At 38.5% G+C, this 25,252-nt stretch overlaps 2 protein-coding genes across 3 annotated transcripts in view; one reads left to right on the top strand and one right to left on the bottom strand.

The window, feature by feature from the left end:
* eIF4B (eukaryotic translation initiation factor 4B) overlaps positions 1-6,638 on the bottom strand; it is a 212,811-nt gene extending 206,173 nt beyond the window's left edge. For both annotated transcript variants that reach the window (XR_010861597.2, XM_067158454.2), the window contains exons 1-2: positions 6,501-6,638; positions 5,939-6,076 (exon numbers count right to left, since the gene is read on the bottom strand). Coding sequence is in view for 1 of the 2 variants with exons in the window: in XM_067158454.2 (XP_067014555.1) it covers positions 5,939-6,076; positions 6,501-6,510 (148 nt within the window). In the remaining variant the exon portion in view is untranslated. The remainder of the gene's footprint in view (positions 1-5,938; positions 6,077-6,500) is intronic.
* A 144-nt stretch (positions 6,639-6,782) lies between these two features.
* The window catches only part of LOC136885730 (leucine zipper transcription factor-like protein 1), a 219,344-nt gene continuing 200,874 nt past the window's right edge, over positions 6,783-25,252 (top strand). The window contains exons 1-2 of the mRNA XM_067158469.2: positions 6,783-6,922; positions 7,138-7,262. Of these exons, the coding sequence (XP_067014570.2) occupies positions 6,824-6,922; positions 7,138-7,262 (224 nt within the window). The 5' untranslated portion in view covers positions 6,783-6,823. The remainder of the gene's footprint in view (positions 6,923-7,137; positions 7,263-25,252) is intronic.

Raw genomic sequence — 25,252 nt, 5'->3', positions numbered from 1 at the left:
TTGTGATCTCCAAAACAATTATTTAAAAACAACTATGATTTGACTCCATGTGTAATTTGAGTCGAAATGATATTTTAAAAATTAAAATCTTGGAACCATTGGAGGAGGGGGGGGGGGGGCTTCTATCCAAATCTTGAGTAGCTGTTTATGTTTCTTTCGAGGTAATAGAATGAGCGAAGCATCCCTTTGACTGCTGCTACAAACTCTACTCCTACAACAGACATTAATCACAGTAATGTAAGAAAGACTACAAGACTTTGTAGCAGCAGTCAAAGGGATGCTTCACTCATTCTATTACCTCGAAAGAAACATAAACAGCTACTTAAGATTTGGATAGAAGCCCCCCCTCCCTTTTAACTACAACTACATTAATACAATCTGCTACCAATGGATATTCAAGTCGCAATAAACAAGAACTAATTATTCTAATACTTTCACTGATCAAATCACCAAATTGCAGCAAGCCTCGAAAATTCTAGAAGCTGGTCTCCAACGGTTCCAAGATTTTAATTTTTAGAATATCATTTCGACTCAAATTACACGTGGAGTCAAATCATAGTTGTTTTTAAATAATTGTTTTGGAGATCACAATTATTAACCAAATTCTCAATATCGGAATTGACTGTGTTCCAGAAATCAATGGATTTTAGAAAAAATGGCTCCTATATTTTAACCTTCAGTTTATATTTATGACTCAAATTTTAAGCCATATTACAGTTGATTCAATCAACCACAGCATTGTGAAAACAATTTTAGCCAAAAAATTTTTAAATTGTAGTTACTATGTTTTGGACCTCAATGTATTTTAGAATTAAGGGTTACTCCAATTCAACATTGTAATTGTGAAAACAATTTTAACCAAAATTTTTAAATTGTAGTTGCTATGTTTTGGACGTCAATGTATTTTAGAATTAAGGGTTACTTCAATTCAACATTGTAATTCATATTGTCATACTTCTCAAGCAAAAAATTTGTAAAAACAATCCAAATATGACATGTCTTAACCCTGAGACAATAATGTAGGCTGAAGATGCTTGTAAATAAAGCGAAACATGTCCCTGTAAATTTGTGTTGTAGTATTATGAACTAGCAACACAAAACCAATTTGTATTGAATAGGTGGATTAAAATAATCACTATATTGTAAGCATTTATAGCAAATTTCAATACGGGTCTATTCATGAGATTAGTTACATGTAAAACAATCGCACTTTCAACACGCCGATTAAGTTTACAATAAAATATATCACACAAAATGATACGAGATAATTCTATTACGAAGTTCTTATTAACGCGATGTTAGAAAATGTGGAAGAAATAAGCAGGCAAGAATCTCACTTTAAATACACCAATAAATGTTATAACAATATACACCCGGTGCTAACACAAAAGATTTCGAGTAAAATCTATTAAATTTACAAAAATTCAGAAATGTTATCCTTCTTACATTATTCACATTGGTAGAGGTTCTATGCCCTCCAGATCACTGCCATCACTAATTTCACCTTCGTTGTTGTTGTCGTCGTCATCCAGGCAGATCATCAACTGCTGACGGTCACCGATGATGCCATCTATTGCCATTGCCGAGTTAATGTTGCGACATGGATTTCTTCCTCCAGAATGCCGCAGCCACTAGAGCAATAACCTCTCCGAACAGTCTTTCCACTTCAGTAACTGTGAAGGATTTTTTTATATGTACGTACGTAATGTTTCACTTCACTCCATACCAACTCAACAGGGTTGAAGTGACAGTGGTACGGCGTCAGCCAAACAACCTTGTGTCGTTCTTTCGCTACCTCATCGACTACATACGTCAATGAAACCGGTTTGTTTTGTTTCACCAGTGCACTTAAGGCTAAATTAGTCATACCCATATGCACTGGGATATTTCTTGCCTGCAGCCATTCCACAAACATTTCTTTTACGGGCGCTCGAAGTAAGGGTCTTATTCATTATTACGGAGTGGTAAGGTGCATTGTCCATAACAATGACAGAAGGGCCTTTGAACTGTTGCAGGAGTTTTTAAACTAATCTAGAAAGCGAACATTGTCCACATCTTCATGATAATCACCGGTTTTTATCGATCGGAACATTAGAAGACCTCCTCCCACAAAACCATTGGATGAACCTGCGTGCGCTATTACGAGTATTAATCTGGCGCCCTTCCCAGTCGGTTGATTACCGGAGCTTTTAGGACTGTCATCCGTCCAAGATTTAGCTATGCATTCCCCAGCATTCACCCACGTCTCATCCAACCATATTACCTTGAGGAGATCCTTACCGACAAGTTTATTAAAAAAAAAATACTCCTAGCCTTCAGCAGTTTTCTATGTCTGAAACCCAAGGCTCGCAGTACCGAATTTGAATAAGTCTTACCACCGAAGAAAAGCTTTTCCTCTCTAAGGGAGACTAGTAATTTTGCCATGACAGGGTATTCCTTCCTGCTGTAATAATCATACACGTGTCTCCGTATTGCATGAGCATGGAAAGAATCAATTCCTGTTACAGGAGATGGCTTAAATAGTTTCTTTCCTAGAGTACTACGAAACAAGTCCCCACTATTAGCCCCGTTTCCGCTAATGCTAGGTTCCCCAGTCCCTTTTTCCTTCAGTTCCTGGAGGAAAACAACTTTCTGAATAACAATATGCTTTGAAAGCCCTAATGTTTGACTTGTACGTTTCAAGACTTGATCTGCAGGAACAGAGACGATTATGCAAGCGTATGAATTCCCACTCCCTCTCGATAAAACACGCAAGTTCTCGGCACTAATTCCCATGCCTGACTATTAAGAGGCACTCCTCGGTGCAAAGGATTATCACTTCGCGAGTCATCGTGTTGTCATTTCTGTGGCATCGCACTGCACTAGTTACAAAAAAATCACAGTTATCTCACAAGAAACACTACTTTAATCAATGTGCGAATCACACCTGACCACGTGCTAGGGACAACAAACAAACGGCAACACTTCACTACGGAAGTCAAAGTAGCCATTTTGCCAACAACCACCAAATGAAAATAGTTCATCTTTATTTTGCAGCTCGCTTGAACATTACATATTTTTATGTGCTCATGTTTTTGTAAGTAAATAAAAGGTTATACGCACTACACGAACTAATATGTATAAAATGCATAACTATAGGCCTCTCTGACATAAAAAGTAGTGGATTGGTTATTCTGATTGACGGGTGATGTTCTACAATTATTTTTTGTAGTAGTGCCAACATGAACTACAACTGTCAAGTGCAACCTTGTACCGGCCCACCTGTAGTTTCTAATTTCTTTAAAAACATTTACGAGAAGACTAGGTAAACAACTGATAGAAAATCTGCTACCTGGGCGACAGTCCTATATACTATATTATGCTTTACTACTATAATGATCGGAATTAATCATAACATCACTTTCTATGAGTACTGTAGCACATATATACGGCACTTTCCTAGTTGACATAATATTGTGATTAAACATTTCAATGAAATATATTAACCAAAGAACATAATGAAAAGAGGCATACAGATGAATACAACACAAATAATGAAAATAAAAATATTTGGCATAATGAAGATTCAAACCTGCGTACCTCATATTACGAAGCGAGCGTGCTAGCCATTACGCTACGAGAACGATTAGGGAATTTGAGATACATATACTAACTTACACCTGATGTCTGAAAAATAAAAAATAAAAAATGGAAAATTAAAGCTCATTTGAGATGATTTCCAAATAGGTTTTGATTTTATATCCTTAGAGTTTCTTTGCGAAAGCTTGACATATAATATGCGAGCCCGACACTGTCGATGTGAGAGGCTGATGTGACTTGCAACTCAAGAGAAGCATGAATGTTCAAAATCATGCAATACAATACTGATCACTGTTACGGTATCATGCTTTTATCAATATACTAATTTAAGCAGCATGTCACCAGAAATACAACTAATAATGGTAAAAAAATATAGAAACCGGTACTCAAGGATTATTACATAGACTGTTACTTGAAATCCTTCCAAGTTTACCATATTATTATCGTGGGAGAGAGATGTGTTCAATACGATTGTCAGGGACCATCCCGCCCGCCCCTAGAAGCACATTTACTTTTATAACCAGAAATACTGTTTTGGATGCCATACTCCATTGCTTATAACAGTCATTGGTTCATGTAACGAAGAGGATGACATTACTGACACCTAGGATGAGGCCGAGAATTTGTTACCAACCATTGCCACACCCCCTTCGAGAGGCTCTTTTCTATCGCGGCGGCGCATACTGTCCGCACTGCAAGAAAAAAGTATAGCCATATCAAACCAACAGTTGGCAGCATTGTCGCTCCTCTTAACGCTCCCTCTCAGTGCTACTAGTGTGACAGTGAACTGGCGTGCGCCATCTGATGGTGGCTCGTGTTACTCGACCTTGAGTACCGCCTTCTATAGTTTCGCCCTAATAATGTTCAGCTCTAAAAGCTTGCCTGGCAGGTAAAGTTTTATCATGCTCTTGAAGTGGCCGATAAATTATGTGCCGTGTAACTACGATTTATGCTGCCCATAGCGCTACCCGGGAGTGGTCGAAAGAAAATATCCTTTTACGCGGAGAGCAAGTTACACGCTACTTTATCCGGTGGTGGTAGAACCGGCCCTTAACATCGAAAGTAAATAACAAGAAATCTTACCTCATATTACTCACAGACATATGTTAACTATGAATTTCACTCTACAAAGGTAAAATAAATGCCAGGGTCTTACCAACTCGACCAAAGTAGTACATTTTTTTACTTTTATAACCTCAGATAATTTAATTGCGCATCATCCCCCATGTTTCCTGCAGCTACTACCACTGACATTGGGTTGAATTTCATGCAATTTCAGGAAAGCTTTTGTTATCACCTATGACAGAAAAAAATATCCTAAACAATGTGGGTCAATGCCTGACATGAGCAGCGGGGAAGGGGTCACTCGTTTTCAGAAGCATACTGCCAAACACCCCTGATGCGTTAGACCAATGGTTTTCTGTCACTAGCAAGGACGTGCAGAGACCAATAAAGAAAAGCTGTACCAAAACCATGATTCTGGGATTCTGCAGTGCGCAACCGCTTATTGCTACTAAGAAAGCCGATATGAGCACTGCAAGTAAAGTATCTAAGAACTATCAACAGAAGGCAGTGGGGCAAGTAAGAATTGTCATGAAACGACAACCGTGCTTTGACAAGTTGCAATGATGTGCATGTGCTGCAGTTGGAACATGTAGCAACTGGTGTGAGAGATCCTTATTCGAACTATACTGACAAGAATGACAGCATTAACTAAACTTGAGCTGTTCCACTGGAGTAAAATAACAGGCAACTTTGTAATTCATATTAAAACAACCTGCATGTATTTGATATTTATAAGTAGTTTACTGATTTACCACGTTACCGGTAGCCTGTAGCGGAGAACGGAGACACACACACCGGCAATGGTGCGTTGGTATTTGTTTCATTAGCCACTACAGAAATACCAGTAGCTTCCCATTTGAGATGGACTGTAACAGTGTTAACAGTATCTAAGCAGGACAAAGAAGTGACTTGTTTACCCAGGAATCTTTGATTACGTATACACTAAACATAGTGGATGAAATTAATTTGCTTATCCATTACATATCAAGGAGCTAGTAAAAGTTTAAGAAGGTTCTAGGCCACTTTAACCTATTTTCTTCCAAAACTGGCCTATAAGTAGCACTAACCAATCTATAGTACGCAAACCTTTTCTTGATACCTGAGCTCCCTACTGCTGAATCAGAACTTAGTATCAAGAAAAGGTTCACTACTATACATATCTTGATATAGAAACATACATACCAGAAAATTCTGGAGTCTATAGAACTTTAACCAGAATTATCTCCCATGAGCTCAACTAAACTTCAGTCACAGGATAAATTACAGAGTTATTAAGATTCTCTGTATAACATACCTTCATCATTATCCACTTCATCAGCCCAGTTTCCAGTCTTTCGGGGAACATATCTAGTAGCAGGTGCTGGTCCTGGTGCATCAGCTAAGAAGTCTGTCAAAGGTACAGTAATCCCCTTGGTTTTCTTTCCTTTCTTCCCTGAAAAACAAAACGAAGTATTTAACTTTAAACCATACCCATATTATGCCAAGAGCAGAAATAAAACTAGTAACTTGCTGGTGCTAAAACAGAAAGAACATTGTTACAATTAGAAGCAGGATACTACAAACGTAGTAACAACAGCAGTAACTCTACATGTATTTCCTTAAGATTTGATCAAAGTACAGCAAAAGAAACAGAAATATCCAACAATATGCGACCACGCGGGTGACTCATTAGCAATAAACGCTCCAGGTGGCAGCAATTTATTTGATCATAATTCGAATAAATAACCCTGAAAATAAATAGTAAGGGTGTCTGACGGAAGTTCTTAATTTTTAGATATAATTTTCATGGAAATTCGACCACCACCCCCTACAAATTTAACAATTCCTTTCACGTGACAAAACCTACTCGTACTAACCTGAAGACATCTTGAAGGAATCAGTTCAGTTCTGACAACACATTAACCGATAGTAGATGATTTCATCATATTCGTATGGGTATTGAACTCTTTCGACAGTTGTTTAGGTCTGCGTGACAATTTCATTGCAACTTCCAATAACAATTTTGAGATGATTATTTCCAGCTCAGAAAATTAATACTTATTTAGAGCCCTATCCAAGCATCACTTAACGACCATTTTCCTTTATAATTACTGTGATGTTGGCTATCTTTGCTCCACGCATTCTCGCAAACAACGAAAAGCATGGAAAGGTTTGAAGAAAATAGAAGGGCGAGAAGCAAATGTTTATTTTTGGGTGGGGGTACGAATTGATTTTAACGCTGGAAGCAAGCGCATACTACTTATGCTTATATACTTACAAATCGGAATTTCAAGAAATGGTAAGTTGGAACTCTGAATTATTTAGGTTATCGTATAGGGTTGCATTAGGTAATTCAGTGCTGACTAAATATTTCTCCGTTAGTAAACATGAAGGATAAAGTGGACTTTGTAGCCTTTACAGCCTTGCGGATCTAGATTTTTTCACGATCAGAACTAAATGTATTGAAGGTTAGAATGTACCGCGTTATTTAACAATTTCTTTCCAATGTTTCAGGCCAATCTCGGGTTGAATGAGCACCATCAGGAAGTAGTGACAAATTACATGAGATTTGCGCGGTACCAACGAGCGCAAAATTTGAAAGCCATAGAATACACATTTAAGAATGCCTTGGAAACCAGGTAAGCCCCGAGAATCCGTTTCCCCACAAATAGTCTAACCCCCCCCCCCCCCAGGCGCAATTATATAGAGAATATAAGTTTCTCTAACCGATTAACTACGGCCTTGGTTATTGTAAAACCATCGCCACTTCGTTCTCCGTCGGAGCACGTAGATGACTTTCCCGACGGGAGTTTTCGGGTCGTAGTTACATATTAAGCAGACACTGCACGGTCAATAAAACTGTCAGTACCGAAAAATATTGACACTAATACTGATCGTGTGTGGACTGGAGTGATGGAATGAAGGCTAGTAATGAAGCAGATCCGCATTTCCTGATCAGCGAGCGTCAGTACTGTAGAGTGGTGGGGATATTGATACTTATAATAATTTTATTTCAGCCAAATGGCCATGTAAGTAAGTACATTAAATTAAACATTTCCACACCACATAGGTTCAAGGAAAAGTTTCTGGTACAAGGACACGAGGACGGGTCGCAAAAAGATGGGTTGATCAAGTAAGAGAGATCATGGGCTTACCATGGAGAGTTACTGTCCGGAAAACGCAAGTACGTACAGAATGGTATCAGCTTATAAAAGAAACAACAAAGTCCTTGGGTCACGATACTCAGTCATGAGTGGAACAACTGGAGAGAGAGGTTCATTCTTTTGAACAGAACTTAATCAATGATTTCCCTCTATTAGGACATGTTAAGATGTGGTATTCATCACATTCACGATCACACAGTTTACATATGCATCGGAATTCAGGTTCATGGAATGTTTTGGTTCTGCAAAGCTTAAAGTGAAAACCATGAACAGCCAATCTAGTCATAATATGTCTTAATTCGTCATTCGCTTCCATCCATCCCCGCGTTGTCATAGCATCCGTAGCATAGAATTCTAACCAAATGTCATCTCATTTCTGCTTCAGTTCTGTAAGTTATACAGTTGACAGTCGTACTGACCGTGTGACTGCGCTCGTCAAGTTTTTTTGTCAGTATTAACGGACCAACGATGGACAAGAAATGCGTTTCTCACCAAGGCCAAGTAGAGGTGCTTGTGGAACTGCCAATTAGGCCTATTGCAAAAGTTTATCGAGCTATATGAAACGCTGCCAGAATAAACGTAACACAGTACTTCACAGGTTTCCACAACTGCTGTACTGATGGAAACTGATGTCATTATAGCAGAAAACTTTAAATCATCAAAATTTCTACCAGTTGCAAGATACCTCAGTGTCATCACTAATCTCTCTGCCACTGATAAACAGGCCCGCATGTTTGTATTTTGCCTCATTAGAAAAGGCTCTACCATTCCTAGTAATTTCTCAAAAGTAGGCCTACCCTCACTCATTCAGAGATAGTTCTGATAATCTTCTGCTTCGATATATTGCATTTCCCTCAACAGCTTCATACGAGAATACTCTTCTCTTTTTCTAAGCCAGTCTTTAACCCATCGTTTACGTTTAACACTGCGTTTCGTGCAGAGTGCTAGCTACACGTGCCCGTCTTTAATGATCCATTTTGACAGAACACCGCAATTGCATGTTATAAATCTCATTCTGTATTGACGGTCATTGACTTTTTATTTATAAAGTGAGTATACTGCAATGGTAAGCAAGTGACCAAAATATTGACAGTAATAATGATCATGTAAGGTCGCTACAATATTGATGCATACTGTCAGTATTACTGACTCAGTATTACTGATCGGTATTACTGATCAGTATTAGGCCTACTGACTATGTAGGGTCTGCTTTACGAATGTCGATGTTTCGTTTTTTTCTCAGTAAATCTTGTCAAGATAGTCTGACGGTGGTTAAATCATTCTGTCACAGATTTCATTCCTCACTTGAAGAGTGGCCGTAATGATTAGGAGTGGGGGAGGGGGAGTACAGGGCAGTATTATTAGACCTTCATGTATAGAAATAATATGAGTAAAGAACTAGAATAGCCGATAAGGCTTTTTGCTGATGATGTTTTACTGCATAGATTGGGTCTAGTAAATAAGTTACAGGATTGTAAGTACAAAATAGACCTCGACAATGTTGTGAGGTAGACAGCAGCTAATGGTATGATGGTACAAACATACATACAGCCACTCCCATAAATATTCGATCACTGATAAAATCCGCGAAAAAGTTATGACAATAATGCAACCATGAGCAGAATGTAAAACCAAATGCGTCCAAGTAATGAAACTACATGTGGTTGCTTATGCCAAATCACATAATCACAGAGCATTGATGTACATTATGCTGTAAAAGTAAGGACATTGTGCACATGGGTGAAATGAAACACTTCAAATATAGTCGGTCACACAGAAAGGCCGGCATTGCCGCTGTGTTCGTTGACAGCTACAGGGCAGATAGCATAGCAAAACGTTCAGTTCAGTAGTGCGGTGCCGCAAGACACGTCGTGCCAAAGTCATTTGCTGCAGTGATTCCAAATAGGGAAACCGAAATATTTGTCCTGAATGAGTAAATTTATAATACCAATATAAATGGTTCGTTATTGGACATTATAAATTTTCCAGCCAACTCATTCCTGGTTGCCAGCATTTCACCCCAGTGTGCTAAGTTGGTTTCATCAGTTGGCAAATAGCACACCCACCAAGACGCATGGCTAGTGCTACTTGCAGCCACCGGCACTATGAGAGACTTTGTCTCATTATCAAATGTACCAAATGGGGCGCAAAAGATACCACGTTTGAAGAACGCCAGCTCGTGATATTCCATCATACTCGAGGTAAATCGCATACAAAGATATCGCAGATGCTTAACATAAGTAGAACAACAGTTGGAGATATAATAAGACAATTCAAAAATGAAGATAGAATTGATTTAGTCCTCCAGACAGGCAGACCAAGAAGGCTGACAGAACGAGAGGAGCGGTTTGTGCTTCGGATTGTGAAACAAAATCCGTAAATTAGTGCCTTGAAACTAGCAGCAGCTGTGTTAGAGCAGTGTGGAAAGAAAGTGGCTACCGAAACTGTGCAAAGGAATGAGTTCTTTGAGAGAAGAGCTAGGAGGAAACCATACATTTAGTGCAGTGAATAAAAAGAAGCAGCTAGAGTTCGCAAAAACCTACGTAAGCAAACCCAGTGCTTGGTGGGAGGATGTGTTATTTGTTGATGAGTCAGAGTTCAACGTCTTCGGGTCCCATGGAAAGCAGTTGGTGTTCAGAAACGTAATGAGGAACTAAAATCAAGTAATTTACATGCAACGGTAAAATATGTAGGAGGAAGTGCAATGGTGTAGGGATGTGTTGCATTGAACGGTGGCGGTTCACTGAGTTTTATTTCCCTTGCTTACATATAGGTGCATTTATTGCTTTTATCAAATCAGGAGGTACCTTACTAACACTCCAAGCTAATCTTATGGATCTATGGAGCCATTTTATCCCTGCCTTCCCACTATATTTTACCACTAGCTGATGTACCCGTGCTTCGCTACAGAATTCTGCATTGCATACGAAATTCTAGTGTACACGTTGTAAGATTGTATTAAATTGCATAGCTCTTAACATTACCCTAGGAACGCGACCGGGAAGTCGCCGAATATTTTTTCTCATATGAAGATTGAGTTAGGGAATTTTCACTGTAATGGTAGACCCACTTGCATACCACCAGTCACAATCGGGTTGGAGAGTTTTCATTATAATGGTAGACACTCACTCTCCACCTGCCTTTTTACATCCTCAGAAAGACTGTCTTAGTGGTTTTCATAACTGAAATGAATATACATTACAATGACGTCAGTAGGTATGGCGCGATTAAAAGCAGTGATTTCATATGACATACTCGATGAAATGAAACACCACATCGTTTCCCACTTTTAAAGAACAGGACTACACTGCCGATCTAACAGTCCAAAGTTCCAGAGCTGGAATGACCAAGCCGCAGACAGCCGTGATTCGTCTTTTTTCGGCGGAGAGAGGGTCGAATAATGGAGACTCCCAGGGTATAAACTATGCTCTTTTACTAATCTGTTTCTTAGGAGTACCCGATAAGTAGGAAAATATCATTTCACTATACAGGCGGCGGAAAAATCTATCTGGCTTGGAAGCAAATGTTTCCTCCAAACCAGAGGAGAAACCCCCTCTTCACTGATAATTTGGAATAAAATGAATGTAGAATTGAATAAAAGTGAAGATGAAGAAGCTTTTCTTAAGAAATGGCTCTTTTCTCGGTTGAATTTTGAGTCATTTAGTGAATTGTGCTGCTATAATTTGGAATAGCCCTAAATTGTCATTCTACACCAGGCCATACTACCACTACTAAGTCAGCTTCTGCCTCCTGCTCATTCAAAACAGCGCATCAGAATAGGGATCGAATAACTGGAATACTATGAAGAACCAGTGTGTAACGTACCAGCTGTATCAGAAAATGTATGAACCAGAGAAATGCATGCTAAAGAAGAAAGTTTTCTACCTCCCCGGCTATTTCCCGCCAATATTCAGTCAGGCTATTATACTCGGTACACAGCAGTAATCCCATCTGTCGGAGTCGAGAGGCAGCATAAGAGACAAATAACATCACAACAAACAATGGTCAATGTAATGTTATTGTTGATCAATGTTGTGCGCTTTCGATATTGTAGGCCTTCACATTTAGTTTTCTTCCAACTCAGAAATACCACTCTTATCATAGTCGGTACGGTAAAACTGAATAAGACACAAAGGATCGGAAATTGCATTCTCTGTAACTTTTGTTATGTAGTACTTTTCGATAGGACCAAATACATAGGTATTTAAAAATAAAATTTTATGCGCCTTCCCATAAACTACCGGTACAATTTCATCCAGGGTGAATAAAATTGTTTATATCTTAGACTGTAATTTCTTATTCCCAGACTCTATATACTGACTTTCATTAAAACCTGTTAACCCATTTTCTCGTGGCTTAGCAACCAAAATGCAAATTCATGAATATCTGTGTTATCAGAGCCGGTACGGTAAAAATGTATAAGACATAAATGGTCGGATATTTAATTCTATATAACTTTGGTTATGTAGTATTTATCGATATGACCACTAATAATATAAATATTTGAGAATTAAATTTTAAGCCTTCCCCTAAACTACCATTTCATTTAGGGTGAATAAAATGATTTGTAGCCTAGATCATAGTGACTCATTATCCGACTTTGTATACCAGTTTTCAATGAGATGGGACCACTAATAACTTAAATATTTAAGAATTACATTTTAGGCCTTCCCCTAAACTACCATTTCATTCAGCGTGAATAAAATTATTTATAGCCTAGATCGTAGCGAATTATTTCCTAACTTTGCCTACCAATGTTTATTAAGATAGGACCACTAATAACATAAATATTTGAAAAGTAAATTTTAGGCCTTCCACTAAACTACCATTTCTATCAGCGTGAATAAAATTATTTATGGCTTAAATTGTAACGACATGTTCCCCGACTTCGCATACCGATTTTCATTCAATTCTCTTTAGCCGTTTTCTAGTGATGCGTGTACATACATACAGACAGACAGAAATTACGGAAAAGAAAAAAGTGCATTTCCTTGTTACTGTGGACTTGACTGATATAGAAATACCATTATTTTCAAATTCTGAGCAATGTACAGACAAAACTCTTATTTTATATATATATTTCAGGTCTGCTGTTTTATGACAATGGAGTTCATTTACCATCCTTTCCACTTCCTCAAGCGTAATTTCACCATCATTATCTTCCTCCTCCCCATGAAGATTTCCTTTTATGTTGAAAAGATTCTCAAAATATTCCCTCCACCTGTCCAGTGATTCCCTGGGATTTATTATGAGTTCACCTGAATTACCCAAAGCACTGATCATTTCCTTTTTCCCTTCCTTCGTAAGATTCTTTATTTATGTCCAGAAAGGTTTCCCTGATGCTTTACCTAGCCTTTCCAGGTTATTGCCAATATCTTCCCATGACATCTTTTTGGATTCAAAAACTGTATTTGTTTCGCTCTGTTTCTTTCATCTACGTACAATTCCCTGTCACCGGGCGAGTTGGCCGTGTGGTTAGGAGCGCGTAGCTGTGAACTTGCATCCGAGAGATAGTTTGTTCAAACCCCACTGTTGGCAGCCCTGAAGATGGTTTTCCGTGGTTTCCCATTTTTACACCAGGCAAATGCTGGGACTGTACCTTAATTCAGGCTACAGCCGCTTCCTTCCCACTCCTAGCCCTTTCCTATCACGTCGTCGCCATAAGACTTATCTGTGTCGGTGCGACGTAAAGCAACTAGCAATTCCCTGTCTGCATCAGCCCTTGTTTGGAGCCATTTCTGGTAAGTCTTCTTTTTACGTTTACAAGCTGCTCTCACTTCATCACTCCACCAAGATGTTCACTTTCTCCCATCTTTCCACGAACCTACTGCACTGGCTTAGTAGGGGGACAGGTGATACTCCCAGGTGGCGGATAGGGGGGTCCTAACCGGCTTGCTGGTGGACTTGAGGGAAATAAAATACCGATTGCGGACCGAGCACACAACCCCCTGAGGTTGGGGGACGCAGACGAAGAATACACCCACGGTATGCCCTGCCTGTCATAAGAGGTGCCTAAAAGGGGCGACCAAGGGATGATCAAATTAGAACCATGAGACTACTTGTAATTAACACCATCATGCAGGGAACACTATGGGTCACTTTTACTTATACATAGTACCACTATGTTAGGTACAAAATAGGTTTGTGATTAGTAGCGACAGTATGTGGCTCAGGATGCATTTTATAGTACCTGTGATTCATACCCCTATATGAGCAACACCATGGTTCTGCCTTGCATATGCTTAGTACCCACTCTGTGAGGAACACCACGGGATAATGCAGGTCTCTTTGTTTAGTCCACTTATGTGAGGAACCCCATAGGTTTGCGCTGCCTGTAAATAGCGCCGCAGTGTGCGAAACACCATAGGTCTGTGTTACATGTGTGAACTTCATTACCTGTGCATAGTACCATAATGTGTGGAATACCGCGAGTCTGCTACTTTTGATTAGTACCGCAACATGACACATAGCATGGTTCTATTTTCCTAGCGATAAGTACCATGAGGGGCAATGACCTGGATTTTGGACCCAATTACAAGTATCATCGAGTCAGTATTGTGCTTTAGAAGCAGTCCCCTGGTCAGTAATACTATTGTTTAACATTAGTTCCTAGGAATGTGGGGCATTGTGGGTTAGATTCACTGATTGTTTTAACTTCATATCCATTTATTCTTTGTCCTCACGTTTTCGAATTCTGGTCAGTGGAGGATTATGGATTTTTAAATTGTCCTTACATTTCGTCTTATTTCGTACCATTAGGGGCCGATGACCTAGATGTTAAGCCCCTTTAAACAATAAGCATCATTTCCCATCTTTACACACAGTTGTTCCTAGGTGTTCCCTTGCTGTTTCTACTACAGCATCCCTGTATGCCACCCTTTCTCTTTCTATATCCTGAACCTGCTTACTGTCCATTGTTTGGAACTTTTCCATAATCATATCCATGTACTTCTGTCTAATTTCCTCGTCTTGGAGATTTTATGCCCTTATTCATCTACAGTCTTTCTCTATTCTACGCCTAAAGCAGTGGTCTGTATCATCAAAAAATCCCCGGAAATTCCATACATCCTAACAGATTTCCTTAATTTGAAGTCAGTTAAGAAATAGTCTATTATAGATCTGGTGCCCTTACCGTTCCACTTGTGGCGGTGAATAGTTTATGCTTGAAGAATGTATTCACAACTGCTAATCCCATACTAGCACAGAAGTCCAGCAAACGCTTCCCATTCCTACTAGCTTCCATAACTTCCCCACACTTACCAATCACATTTTTGTATTCTATTTCCAACTCTCGCATTGAAATCGACCATTAGCACTATCCTTTCTCTGCTGTTGATCCTGACTACGATGTCACAAAATGCTTCATCCTCGTCTGCACCCTCACATGGTGAAAAGATTGAGCCATTTCTCATTCTAATTCCTCCAACTGCCAAATCTACTACATAATTCACTCATTTATATGCTTAACAGGAGCTATGTTGCATGCAATAGTATTCCTGATGAATAGTCCTACCCCACACTCTGCCCTTCCCTTTTTAACACCCATCAGATACATTTTATAATCTACTGTTCTTCCTCATTATCTCCCCTTACCCGAATATCATTAGCTCCTAACACATCCAGATGCATCCTCATTGCTGACTCAGCCATTTCTGCTTTGTTTCTTCCATAATCCCTATTAATATTGATAGCACCCCATCAAATTCCATTTTGTTTGCAGAATTGTTTTATCTTGACTTTTTACATATTTATTCTGTTCCGTAAATTATTCATAGTTTTTCATTATGTTACTGAATTTGTGCATGGCTTAACTTGTACCATAAGCTAAATTAACCTGGCTGGCTAAAAAACACATTTTAAGGCAAAAACTATTAGTTGACCCCTGTACTCATTCTCACCATCAAACTAATACAAGTAGGATTCTTTCAGACTACCTACTTATATTGCCTTTTCCAGTACATGCAATCCTCATGAGATTCCTTTTTGGTCCACATGTTTTACCACAGCAATTTCTTCCACATCATGGCCTACTCCAACTGAATGTGTTTTTAGGGAGCTCTGAATTCACCAGCCTCGTAAGATCCATTGTTGCTTACTTGCCTAGTAGCTCTAACAGCTCTAACCCATCACTGTAGTTATGTATTGGATTATATTTTATAAAATACCGATCATTGTAAGCACTAAGAACACTGTTATAGAAATATTTCCAGATAAGCAAATCGAGGAGTGAAATTTTTACCTGTAAAAATCACAAGCTGTCAGACTAAAGTACAAAGCTAAAGTAACTTCAGCAGTCATGCAAATAAGTAAGTAAGTAAGTAAGTAAGTAAGTAAGTAATTCGTCTTTATTCGTGGCGAAGTTAGGGCTCAAGGCCCTCTCTTACACTTAACCACAATATTTAAAATAATTAACGTACATATAATATTTAAGTACAACAAATCTTTTTAATATGGTACTAATAGAAAATTTGGAGATTGTAATAAAAAACGATTATAGAATGTACAACACGATAATCTAAGTGTACATGATAATAAATATAAAACTAACACTAGTGATAATAAGAGACGGAAACACAGAAAAAACCTATAACTAGCAAATATATTTCTAATTTTTATGAAATTATACTCATTCACACTACACACATCGAAAAGTCAGCTAGAAGTATTCAGAAAGTGATTTCGGCAATCCAACTTAAATCTCCTACGAGAATGCAAATCCCTAATGGTAGCAGGTAGGGTATTCCACAGCCTCGCGGCAGTGACTACAAAGGAGCGGTTGTAGGTCCTGGAGTGACTGAGAGATATTGTTAAACAGGAGCCAGATCGTGTATCGTGGTTATGATAGGAGGAGAGGTAATTAAATTTTGAGGAGAGATAATTCGGTACACCTGTGTTTAGAACTCCATGCAGAAGAGGCAACATGTGGAGACTGCGACGCTCATGAACACGAAGCCATGACAACTCCCTGTTATAAGGTGAAAAGTGAGAGCCATATCGCAGCTTAAATATGAATCGAATACAGGTGTTTAAACTCCGTTCAAGCATCTTGTTACTGTCTTGAGATATGTCCGTAAGTACAGTGTCACGGTAGTGTAGAATTGGTAAGATTAAGGATTTTACCAGTTGTATTTTAAGATTTTTTTGGAAATATAGTAGAGTAGAGTTTGAGAGGAAAAAGGGATTTCTGCACTTTACGGCATGTATTTGTCACTTGTTCAGTCCAATTTAGTGTCTCAGTCATTATAACGCCTAAGTTTCTTACTGACGTGCAATAGGGCACGACAATATTATTTAAAATAATTGGGGGTACATGTCTACTTTTTAACAAGTTGAGATTTATTTTGCTACCAAATATAATAGCCTGAGTTTTGTTAGGATTTATTAACAAGCTGTTATTTTTCGCATAGTCATTCAGTCGTCGTAAGTCAAAATTTACTCTGTCATTGGCTATATCTATGTCTTGTGGATATGAGTGATAATAAATCTGAAGATCATCTGCATAGATATGGTATTTGCTATATTTCAATGCGTCCCCTATGTCGTTCACACTAACAACAAATAAAAGTGGGCACAAAACCGACCCCTGCGGGACACCTATTGATTTGTTGTGCCATCTTGAGTACATTGTTCCTACTGATACTCGTTGCCGACGGTCAGTGAGGTAGGAGCTAAAAAATTTAAGAGATGTCATATTAAAGTTGAGACTACGGAGTTTCAGCAGTAGTAACCCAGGGCTAACTGTGTCAGAGGCGCTGCTTAGGTCTAGTCGTGTTGCTACAGTCACATATCGTTGGTCTATCGCTTGTCTGATGTCGTCCGTAACTCGCAGTAATGCTGTCGCGGTACTATGTCCTTTTTTAAAACCGGATTGAAAAGGGTCGAGGAGGGAATTTTGGGTCAGGTATACAGTGATTTGTGTATGAATCAGACGTTCGAGTGCTTTTGTGAGGGGTGGCAGGATGGACACAGGGCGGTAATCTAATGGAGAATCCAAGGTATTGTTTTTCGGGATAGGCCTTATTAGTGCGTCTTTCCAAACGTTAGGGATTACTCCATTGGTCAGGCAGTAGTTGAATATGTGAGTCAGTACTGATAGTAAAGCCCCGATGATATTTTTAATTAATTTTATAGGGATACCGTCATACCTGTCGCATCGGAAGTGATAGAGTACAGCACACATTTAACATCATTTGCGCTAACGGTGTGGAAAGAGAACTGGTCGCGCTCGGAACAGCGTGCTAAGTTTGTGCGATTAGCCGGTAATGGAACTGGTCCGACTTTAGGCTGAGAAAAGTAATCATTTAAGGTATCTAGAGATATGGTTAGAATGTGCTCTTCTACGGCTTTGCCTATGCCCAAAGATTGTAACTTCTTCCAGGTTTTGTTTAAATTATTATTTCCCGCTAACTGTTGAAAGTAGTGGCATTTACTGTTTCTAATTAGCTGTTTAACTTTGTTTCTAAGTATCCTGTATTGCTCAAAGTCATCTTTGTCACGTGTTCGTCTGAATTGTCTGTACCAACGGTCACGGCTGGCCATAACAGATCTTATCTCGGTCGTCAGCCAGGGAGAAGGGGGGCGGGTAAATCTTACCTGCCTCTCCGGAGCATGTTTGTCATACAAGTTCAGCACTAATGAGTTGAATCTGTTGACTTTTGAGTCAATGTCATGAAAATTACGTATGTCATCCCACGGTAAGTTATATGCGTCATTACGTAGGTCATCTAATTCAATATGTTTTATGTCTCTTAAAACAACGTAGCGTGCTTTATACTTCGGTCCTCGGATAGAGTAACATAAGTACAATAAATCGTGAGTTGAAATCCCAGGAGCTGGGATCTGTCCGTGCTTAATGACTTTCTGGGGTTGATTTGAAATTATAAGGTCAGTTAAAGTGTGAGTCGAGTGGTCAGGGTAGTAGACGTGATTCGTAGCGTTAAGAGGTAGGATTTCCATGTTCAGAGCTTGGAATATGTGACACAACTTATCCGATTCACTAGTTTGTTTTAACAAGTCAGTATTAAAATCCCCCATGACTACGACATCTTCATAGACCGAGATAAGATCAGTTAAAGCTGCTTCGAATTCCCCCATTTGTCTAATATTAGGTGGCTTATATACAATTCCTATTAATATTTTCTTATTACAGTTGAGTTCAACAAACATATACTCAGGTCGCAGGGGAAGGCTTGGGTCTGAGGTGCAGATAATCTTGCATTTGAAATCATTCCTGTAGTAAAAGGCTACTCCACCACCTCGTCTGTCAGTACGGTCATGTCGTAAGAGCGAGTATCCGTCGAGATTTACAGCACATGACGGCAAATCTCCACGTAACCAGCTTTCTGATATGCCAATACAATGCACCTTATTATTTTCGAAAATTGCCTGTAGTTCTTCTAGGTGAGCTGCAATGGATAGTGAATTTAGGTGACAACACGAGAGAGCTCTCGGGTGATTCATCAGCTGTCGCCTCAGAATGGATTCCGTTGTTTCAGAGTATGGGAGGGGTGAGGGTTGAGTTAAGAGGGGAGGCGAGGAATGTGGGTCGTTGACACAAGGGATAGATTCGTCTACCAACATAACAGGAAAACAAATAGTAGGTACATGAAATAAGATGAGCTTACCTGAGAACAACACTGAATATATCCACTGACTATTACATACACACACTCACTCACACACAAACGTAAACTACTGAAAACACACATAATAAAATTGAACGGTCCACTCGTTCATCCTACACAGCTAAGGCATTTAGTTGCGCAATCGTGCATATTTGAAACTTTGTGTTATCTTTCAAAACACATATTCTCCCATCCTGAGTCCAACAGTTTCTTGGTCCCCAAAAGTCCCTAGCACGATTTAATATACTTTTCCTCACACTTGTGAGGGACTCTGTGAGAAGAAGTCCACTCCCTTTCAGTGCACGCTTGGATCGCCACACACGATCTTGATAATGATAGCGCAGGAATTTAATTATAATCGGGCGATTTCCTTGCGCAACCACTTGTGCAGATGTGCGGTTTCGGCGCCCCAGCCGGTGACAGCGGTCAACTTCACTCATTGCGAGCTCAATCGAAAATTTATTTTTTATTATATCCAAAGACTTATTATATACATCTTCAGACGGTTCTTCCGGGACGCCGTGTAGCAGTAGGCAATTTCGGCGACTATATTGCTCTGCCTCATCTAATGCCTCATCCTGTTTCTGAATTTTATCCTCAACCGCGCTTAGTTGTTTCTTCAGGTCACCAATTGCAGTTGTTACTTGCGACTTGAATAACCGGGAAGTAAGTATTAATAACCACCTAATCGATACTTTATTAATGCCTCAGGCAAAATTGAATAAAATTAAGACTTACAGGACATGTTTCGACCACTTAGTGGTCCTCTTCAGCTGTATAAATAAAGAACTGAAAAGAAAAACATTATGACAATAAGCACAAATAAAAGTTCTTTGGAGACTCCTTTGATGATGTAGATGTTGATTCCCATAGGGAACCTAAAATATTTGTCCCGAATGAGTAAATTTATAATACCAATATAATGGTCCGTTATTGGACATTATAAATTTTCCAGCTAACTCATTCTTGGTTGCCTGCGTTTCGCCCTCGTGTGCTAAGTTAGGCTCGTCAGTTGGAACTTAGCACACCACCCAAGACGCAAGGCTAGTGCTTACCGTGGAGGCCACTGCATAGGCTATTTGAAGCCACCAGCAGTGCCAATGCACTATGAGAGCTATGTCTCATTTCCAAAAATAGATGCCTGCCTGGCCATCAAATGATGTAGATGTTGATTCCCATAGGGAACCTAAAATATTTGTCCCGAATGAGTAAATTTATAATACCAATATAATGGTCCGTTATTGGACATTATAAATTTTCCAGCTAACTCCTTTGATAAAAATGGAGGTCATCAGAATAGGTCATCTTGCCTCTCGTTCTTGTTTGGAAAAGATGTTTATTCTGCGTTGTCTAGTGGGTCTGTTTTTGAGCGCGACCTGGTGAAGTAACGATGTGATACAGTTTGACAGTTCATGGAAAGCTCTGGAGAGAAGGGAAGTAGAGTTTTATCGTCATCTAAAATAACATGTGAGGGAGGAGGGAGATTGGGCTGTGCTTCTGCGATGTCATGTTTGATTATATTTCGTGTTCGTCTAGTCTGTTTCATGTCTACCCATTCTAAGTATTTGCTAATATTCTCATATAAGATGTTTTTATGCTCGTTGTTTTCGTTGAGATTCTCTTCACCGTTTTCCAATTTATCAAGAACGATGTGGATGTTTTCCAGGTTGTTCATAAGATTACCTTTATTAATCATACAGATAATATGAAGGTCCTGTTTTATATTGGTGATTTTGTGGTTGGACTCTTTCATATGGGATCCCATGGCAGAGAATCTTTTGTATCTTTCAGCATTGACGTGTTCTTGATATCTAATTGAGAAGTTCCTTCCAGATTGTCCCACGTAAGTTTTTTTACATTGAGCACAAGTCAGCTTATAAATACCCGATTCCTGGAATTCGTCATCTTTAAGTTTATTAGCTTTATTATGACTAAAGAATCTATGTTTCGTGTTGTTGTTTGTAGAGAAGGCTACCTTGGTATTGTGTTTCTTGAATAAGTTGGTGATTTCGTAAATCTTCGGGTTATTAAAGGTGAATTTTACATATCCTTTTTCTTTTTCTGAATGCTGTTTAAGTTTAATTTGTTGTTGGCATTTGCAATTAGTGATGATTTTATTGATGAATTTCAAACTGAAACCATTATGTAGAGCCTGTTGACGAATGAAAGAAAGTTCCTTTTTTCTGTCTGTTTCTGTTAGCGGAATTTCAAAGGCTCTGTTGACGAAACTATAATAAGCTGATTTCTTTTGCGAGATGGGATGTAAAGAATCACTTTTGATTGTAGTCGGGGTAAAAGTGGGTTTCCTGTATATTTTAAAATGGAAATGGTTGTCTTTACGAATTGTTTGGATATCCAGAAAATTGAGTATGCCTTTCTCTTCTTCTTCTTCAGCTGTAAATTTTATGTTTGGGTCTAAATTATTCAAAGTGTTAAGGATACTGTGACTATCATTTATTTCCTTGTTAATTATGGCATAGGTATCATCAACATATCGAAGCCATAATTAACAAGGAAATAAATGATAGTCACAGTATCCTTAACACTTTGAATAATTTAGACCCAAACATAAAATTTACAGCTGAAGAAGAAGAAGAGAAAGGCATACTCAATTTTCTGGATATCCAAACAATTCGTAAAGACAACCATTTCCATTTTAAAATATACAGGAAACCCACTTTTACCCCGACTACAATCAAAAGTGATTCTTTACATCCCATCTCGCAAAAGAAATCAGCTTATTATAGTTTCGTCAACAGAGCCTTTGAAATTCCGCTAACAGAAACAGACAGAAAAAAGGAACTTTCTTTCATTCGTCAACAGGCTCTACATAATGGTTTCAGTTTGAAATTCATCAATAAAATCATCACTAATTGCAAATGCCAACAACAAATTAAACTTAAACAGCATTCAGAAAAAGAAAAAGGATATGTAAAATTCACCTTTAATAACCCGAAGATTTACGAAATCACCAACTTATTCAAGAAACACAATACCAAGGTAGCCTTCTCTACAAACAACAACACGAAACATAGATTCTTTAGTCATAATAAAGCTAATAAACTTAAAGATGACGAATTCCAGGAATCGGGTATTTATAAGCTGACTTGTGCTCAATGTAAAAAAACTTACGTGGGACAATCTGGAAGGAACTTCTCAATTAGATATCAAGAACACATCAATGCTGAAAGATACAAAAGATTCTCTGCCATGGGATCCCATATGAAAGAGTCCAACCACAAATTCACCAATATAAAACAGGACCTTCATATTATCTGTATGATTAATAAAGGTAATCTTATGAACAACCTGGAAAACATCCACATCGTTCTTGATAAATTGGAAAACGGTGAAGAGAATCTCAACGAAAACAACGAGCATAAAAACATCTTATATGAGAATATTAGCAAATACTTAGAATGGGTAGACATGAAACAGACTAGACGAACACGAAATATAATCAAACATGACATCGCAGAAGCACAGCCCAATCTCCCTCCTCCCTCACATGTTATTTTAGATGACGATAAAACTCTACTTCCCTTCTCTCCAGAGCTTTCCATGAACTGTCAAACTGTATCACATCGTTACTTCACCAGGTCGCGCTCAAAAACAGACCCACTAGACAGCGCAGAATAAACAACTTTTCCAAACAAGAACGAGAGGCAAGATGACCTATTCTGATGACCTCCATTTTTATCAAAGGAGTCTCCAAAGAACTTTTATTTGTGCTTATTGTCATAATGTTTTTCTTTTCAGTTCTTTATTTATACAGCTGAAGAGGACCACTAAGTGGTCGAAACATGTCCTGTAAGTCTTAATTTTATTCAATTTTGCCTGAGGCATTAATAAAGTATCGATTAGGTGGTTATTAATACTTACTTCTTGATTAAACATCGATATGGTCATGAAATGGACAACTTGTAATTGAATAACGGGGTTAAGCTGAATATCTTCCTTTGTAAACAGGAGCATAAAACAAGTTGGATAGTTCACTACCTACAGACAATTTCAACTTGTCTTTTCTGTTCTTCTGTAAATTATATGTATTCAAATTTTGCAGCCCTGAGATACTAATAAAATGGTGTGGAAGTCGTCACACTTGTCACCACCGGCTTTCTTGGGAATAGGTATAACAACATTCTGCCGAAAATCGGATGGCACTTTTCCTGTATCATACATCTTACACACTAAATGAAATCACCTCACCATTCTAGTTTCTCCTAAGGCAGTCAGTAATTCTAAGGGTATGTCATCAATTCCCGGTGCCTTGTTCCTGCATCTCTCAAAGTTCTGTCAAATTCTGACCTCAAAATTGGGTCCCCCATTTCAACAGCATCAACATGAGAAAAATATAAATATAGTTTCACCACCAAATCAATACATAAAGATTATTTATGGAACAAAAGTGGACATGTTTTGGCTCTTGGAGCCATTATCAGCACACAAACACGTAAATAAGATTAAAAGAACGTTAGAATATTGATGTATGAAATGATTTTAATATAAATACATTCGAAAGAAAGATCATGATAGCTGATAGTATGCACCCTGTAGCTGATGATTACCCCGAGTAGGGTTGAAACTAGTAGCATGTAATGTAAATAACATTGTAAATACAACTTTATTTTCCGCTTTGAACTGATAGTTCCACCAATTAATACCACCTCGCGCAGTGTCTACTTTCTTCTCAAGAAAAATTCAAAAACTTCATTTCAGTCTGAACAATTCCAACAATCAACCATGCAGCCCTACCAACATAGCTTGGTTACTTAATACACCAAGTACCAAATTCTCTGCCTGAGCTGATACAGTGTATAGTCAACTCTTCTCAGATTCTTCTAGAGAGTATCAACTACACATTTTGTTACTCAGACATTGTACATACTTATATATTTTTATATATGTGTCAATCATCAATCAATCACTACTGATCTGCATTTAGGGCAGTCGCCCAGGTGGCAGATTCCCTATCTGTTGTTTTCCTAGCCTTTTCTTAAATGATTGCAAAGAAATTGGAAATTTATTGAACATCTCCCTTGGTAAGTTATTCCAATCTCTAACCCCCCTTCCTATAAACGAATATTTGCCCAAATTTGTCCTCTTGAATTACAACTTTATCTTCATATTGTGAACTTTCCTACTTTTAAAGACACCATCCAAACTTATTCGTCTACTGATGTCCTCCTACGCCATCTCCCCACTGACAGCTCGGAACATACCACTTAGTCGAACAGCTCGTCTCCTTTCTCTCAAGTCTTCCCAGCCCAAACTTTGCAACATTTTTGTAATGCTACTGTTTTATCGGAAATCACCCAGAACAAATCAAGCTGCTTTTCTTTGGATTTTTTCCAGTTCCTGAATCTAGTAATCCTGGTAAGGGTCCCATACACTGGAACCATACTCTACTTGGGTCTCACCAGAGACAAATATGCTCTCTCCTTTACATCCTTACTACAACCCCTAAATACTCTCATAACCATGTGCAGAGATCTGTACCCTTTATTTACAATCATATTTATGTGATTACCCCAATGGAGATCTTTCCTTATATTAATACCTAGGTATTTACAATGATCCCCAAAGGGAACTTTCACCCCATCAACGTAGTAATTAAAACTGAGAGGACTTTTCCTATTTGTGAAACTCACAACCTGACTTTTATCCCCGTTTATCATCATACCATTGCTTACTGTCCATCTCACAACATTATCGAGGTCATTTTGCAGTTGCTCACAATCTTGTAACTTATTTATTACTCTGTACAGAATAACATCATCTGCAAAAAGCCTTATCTCTGATTCCACTTCTTTACACATATCATTGATATATATAAGAAAA

This window comes from Anabrus simplex, chromosome 1 (genome assembly GCF_040414725.1).
Source record: "Anabrus simplex isolate iqAnaSimp1 chromosome 1, ASM4041472v1, whole genome shotgun sequence".
NCBI lineage: Eukaryota > Metazoa > Arthropoda > Insecta > Orthoptera > Tettigoniidae > Anabrus > Anabrus simplex.
Note: the sequence above shows the minus strand (reverse complement) of the source record. Positions and strands in the feature narration are given on the sequence as shown.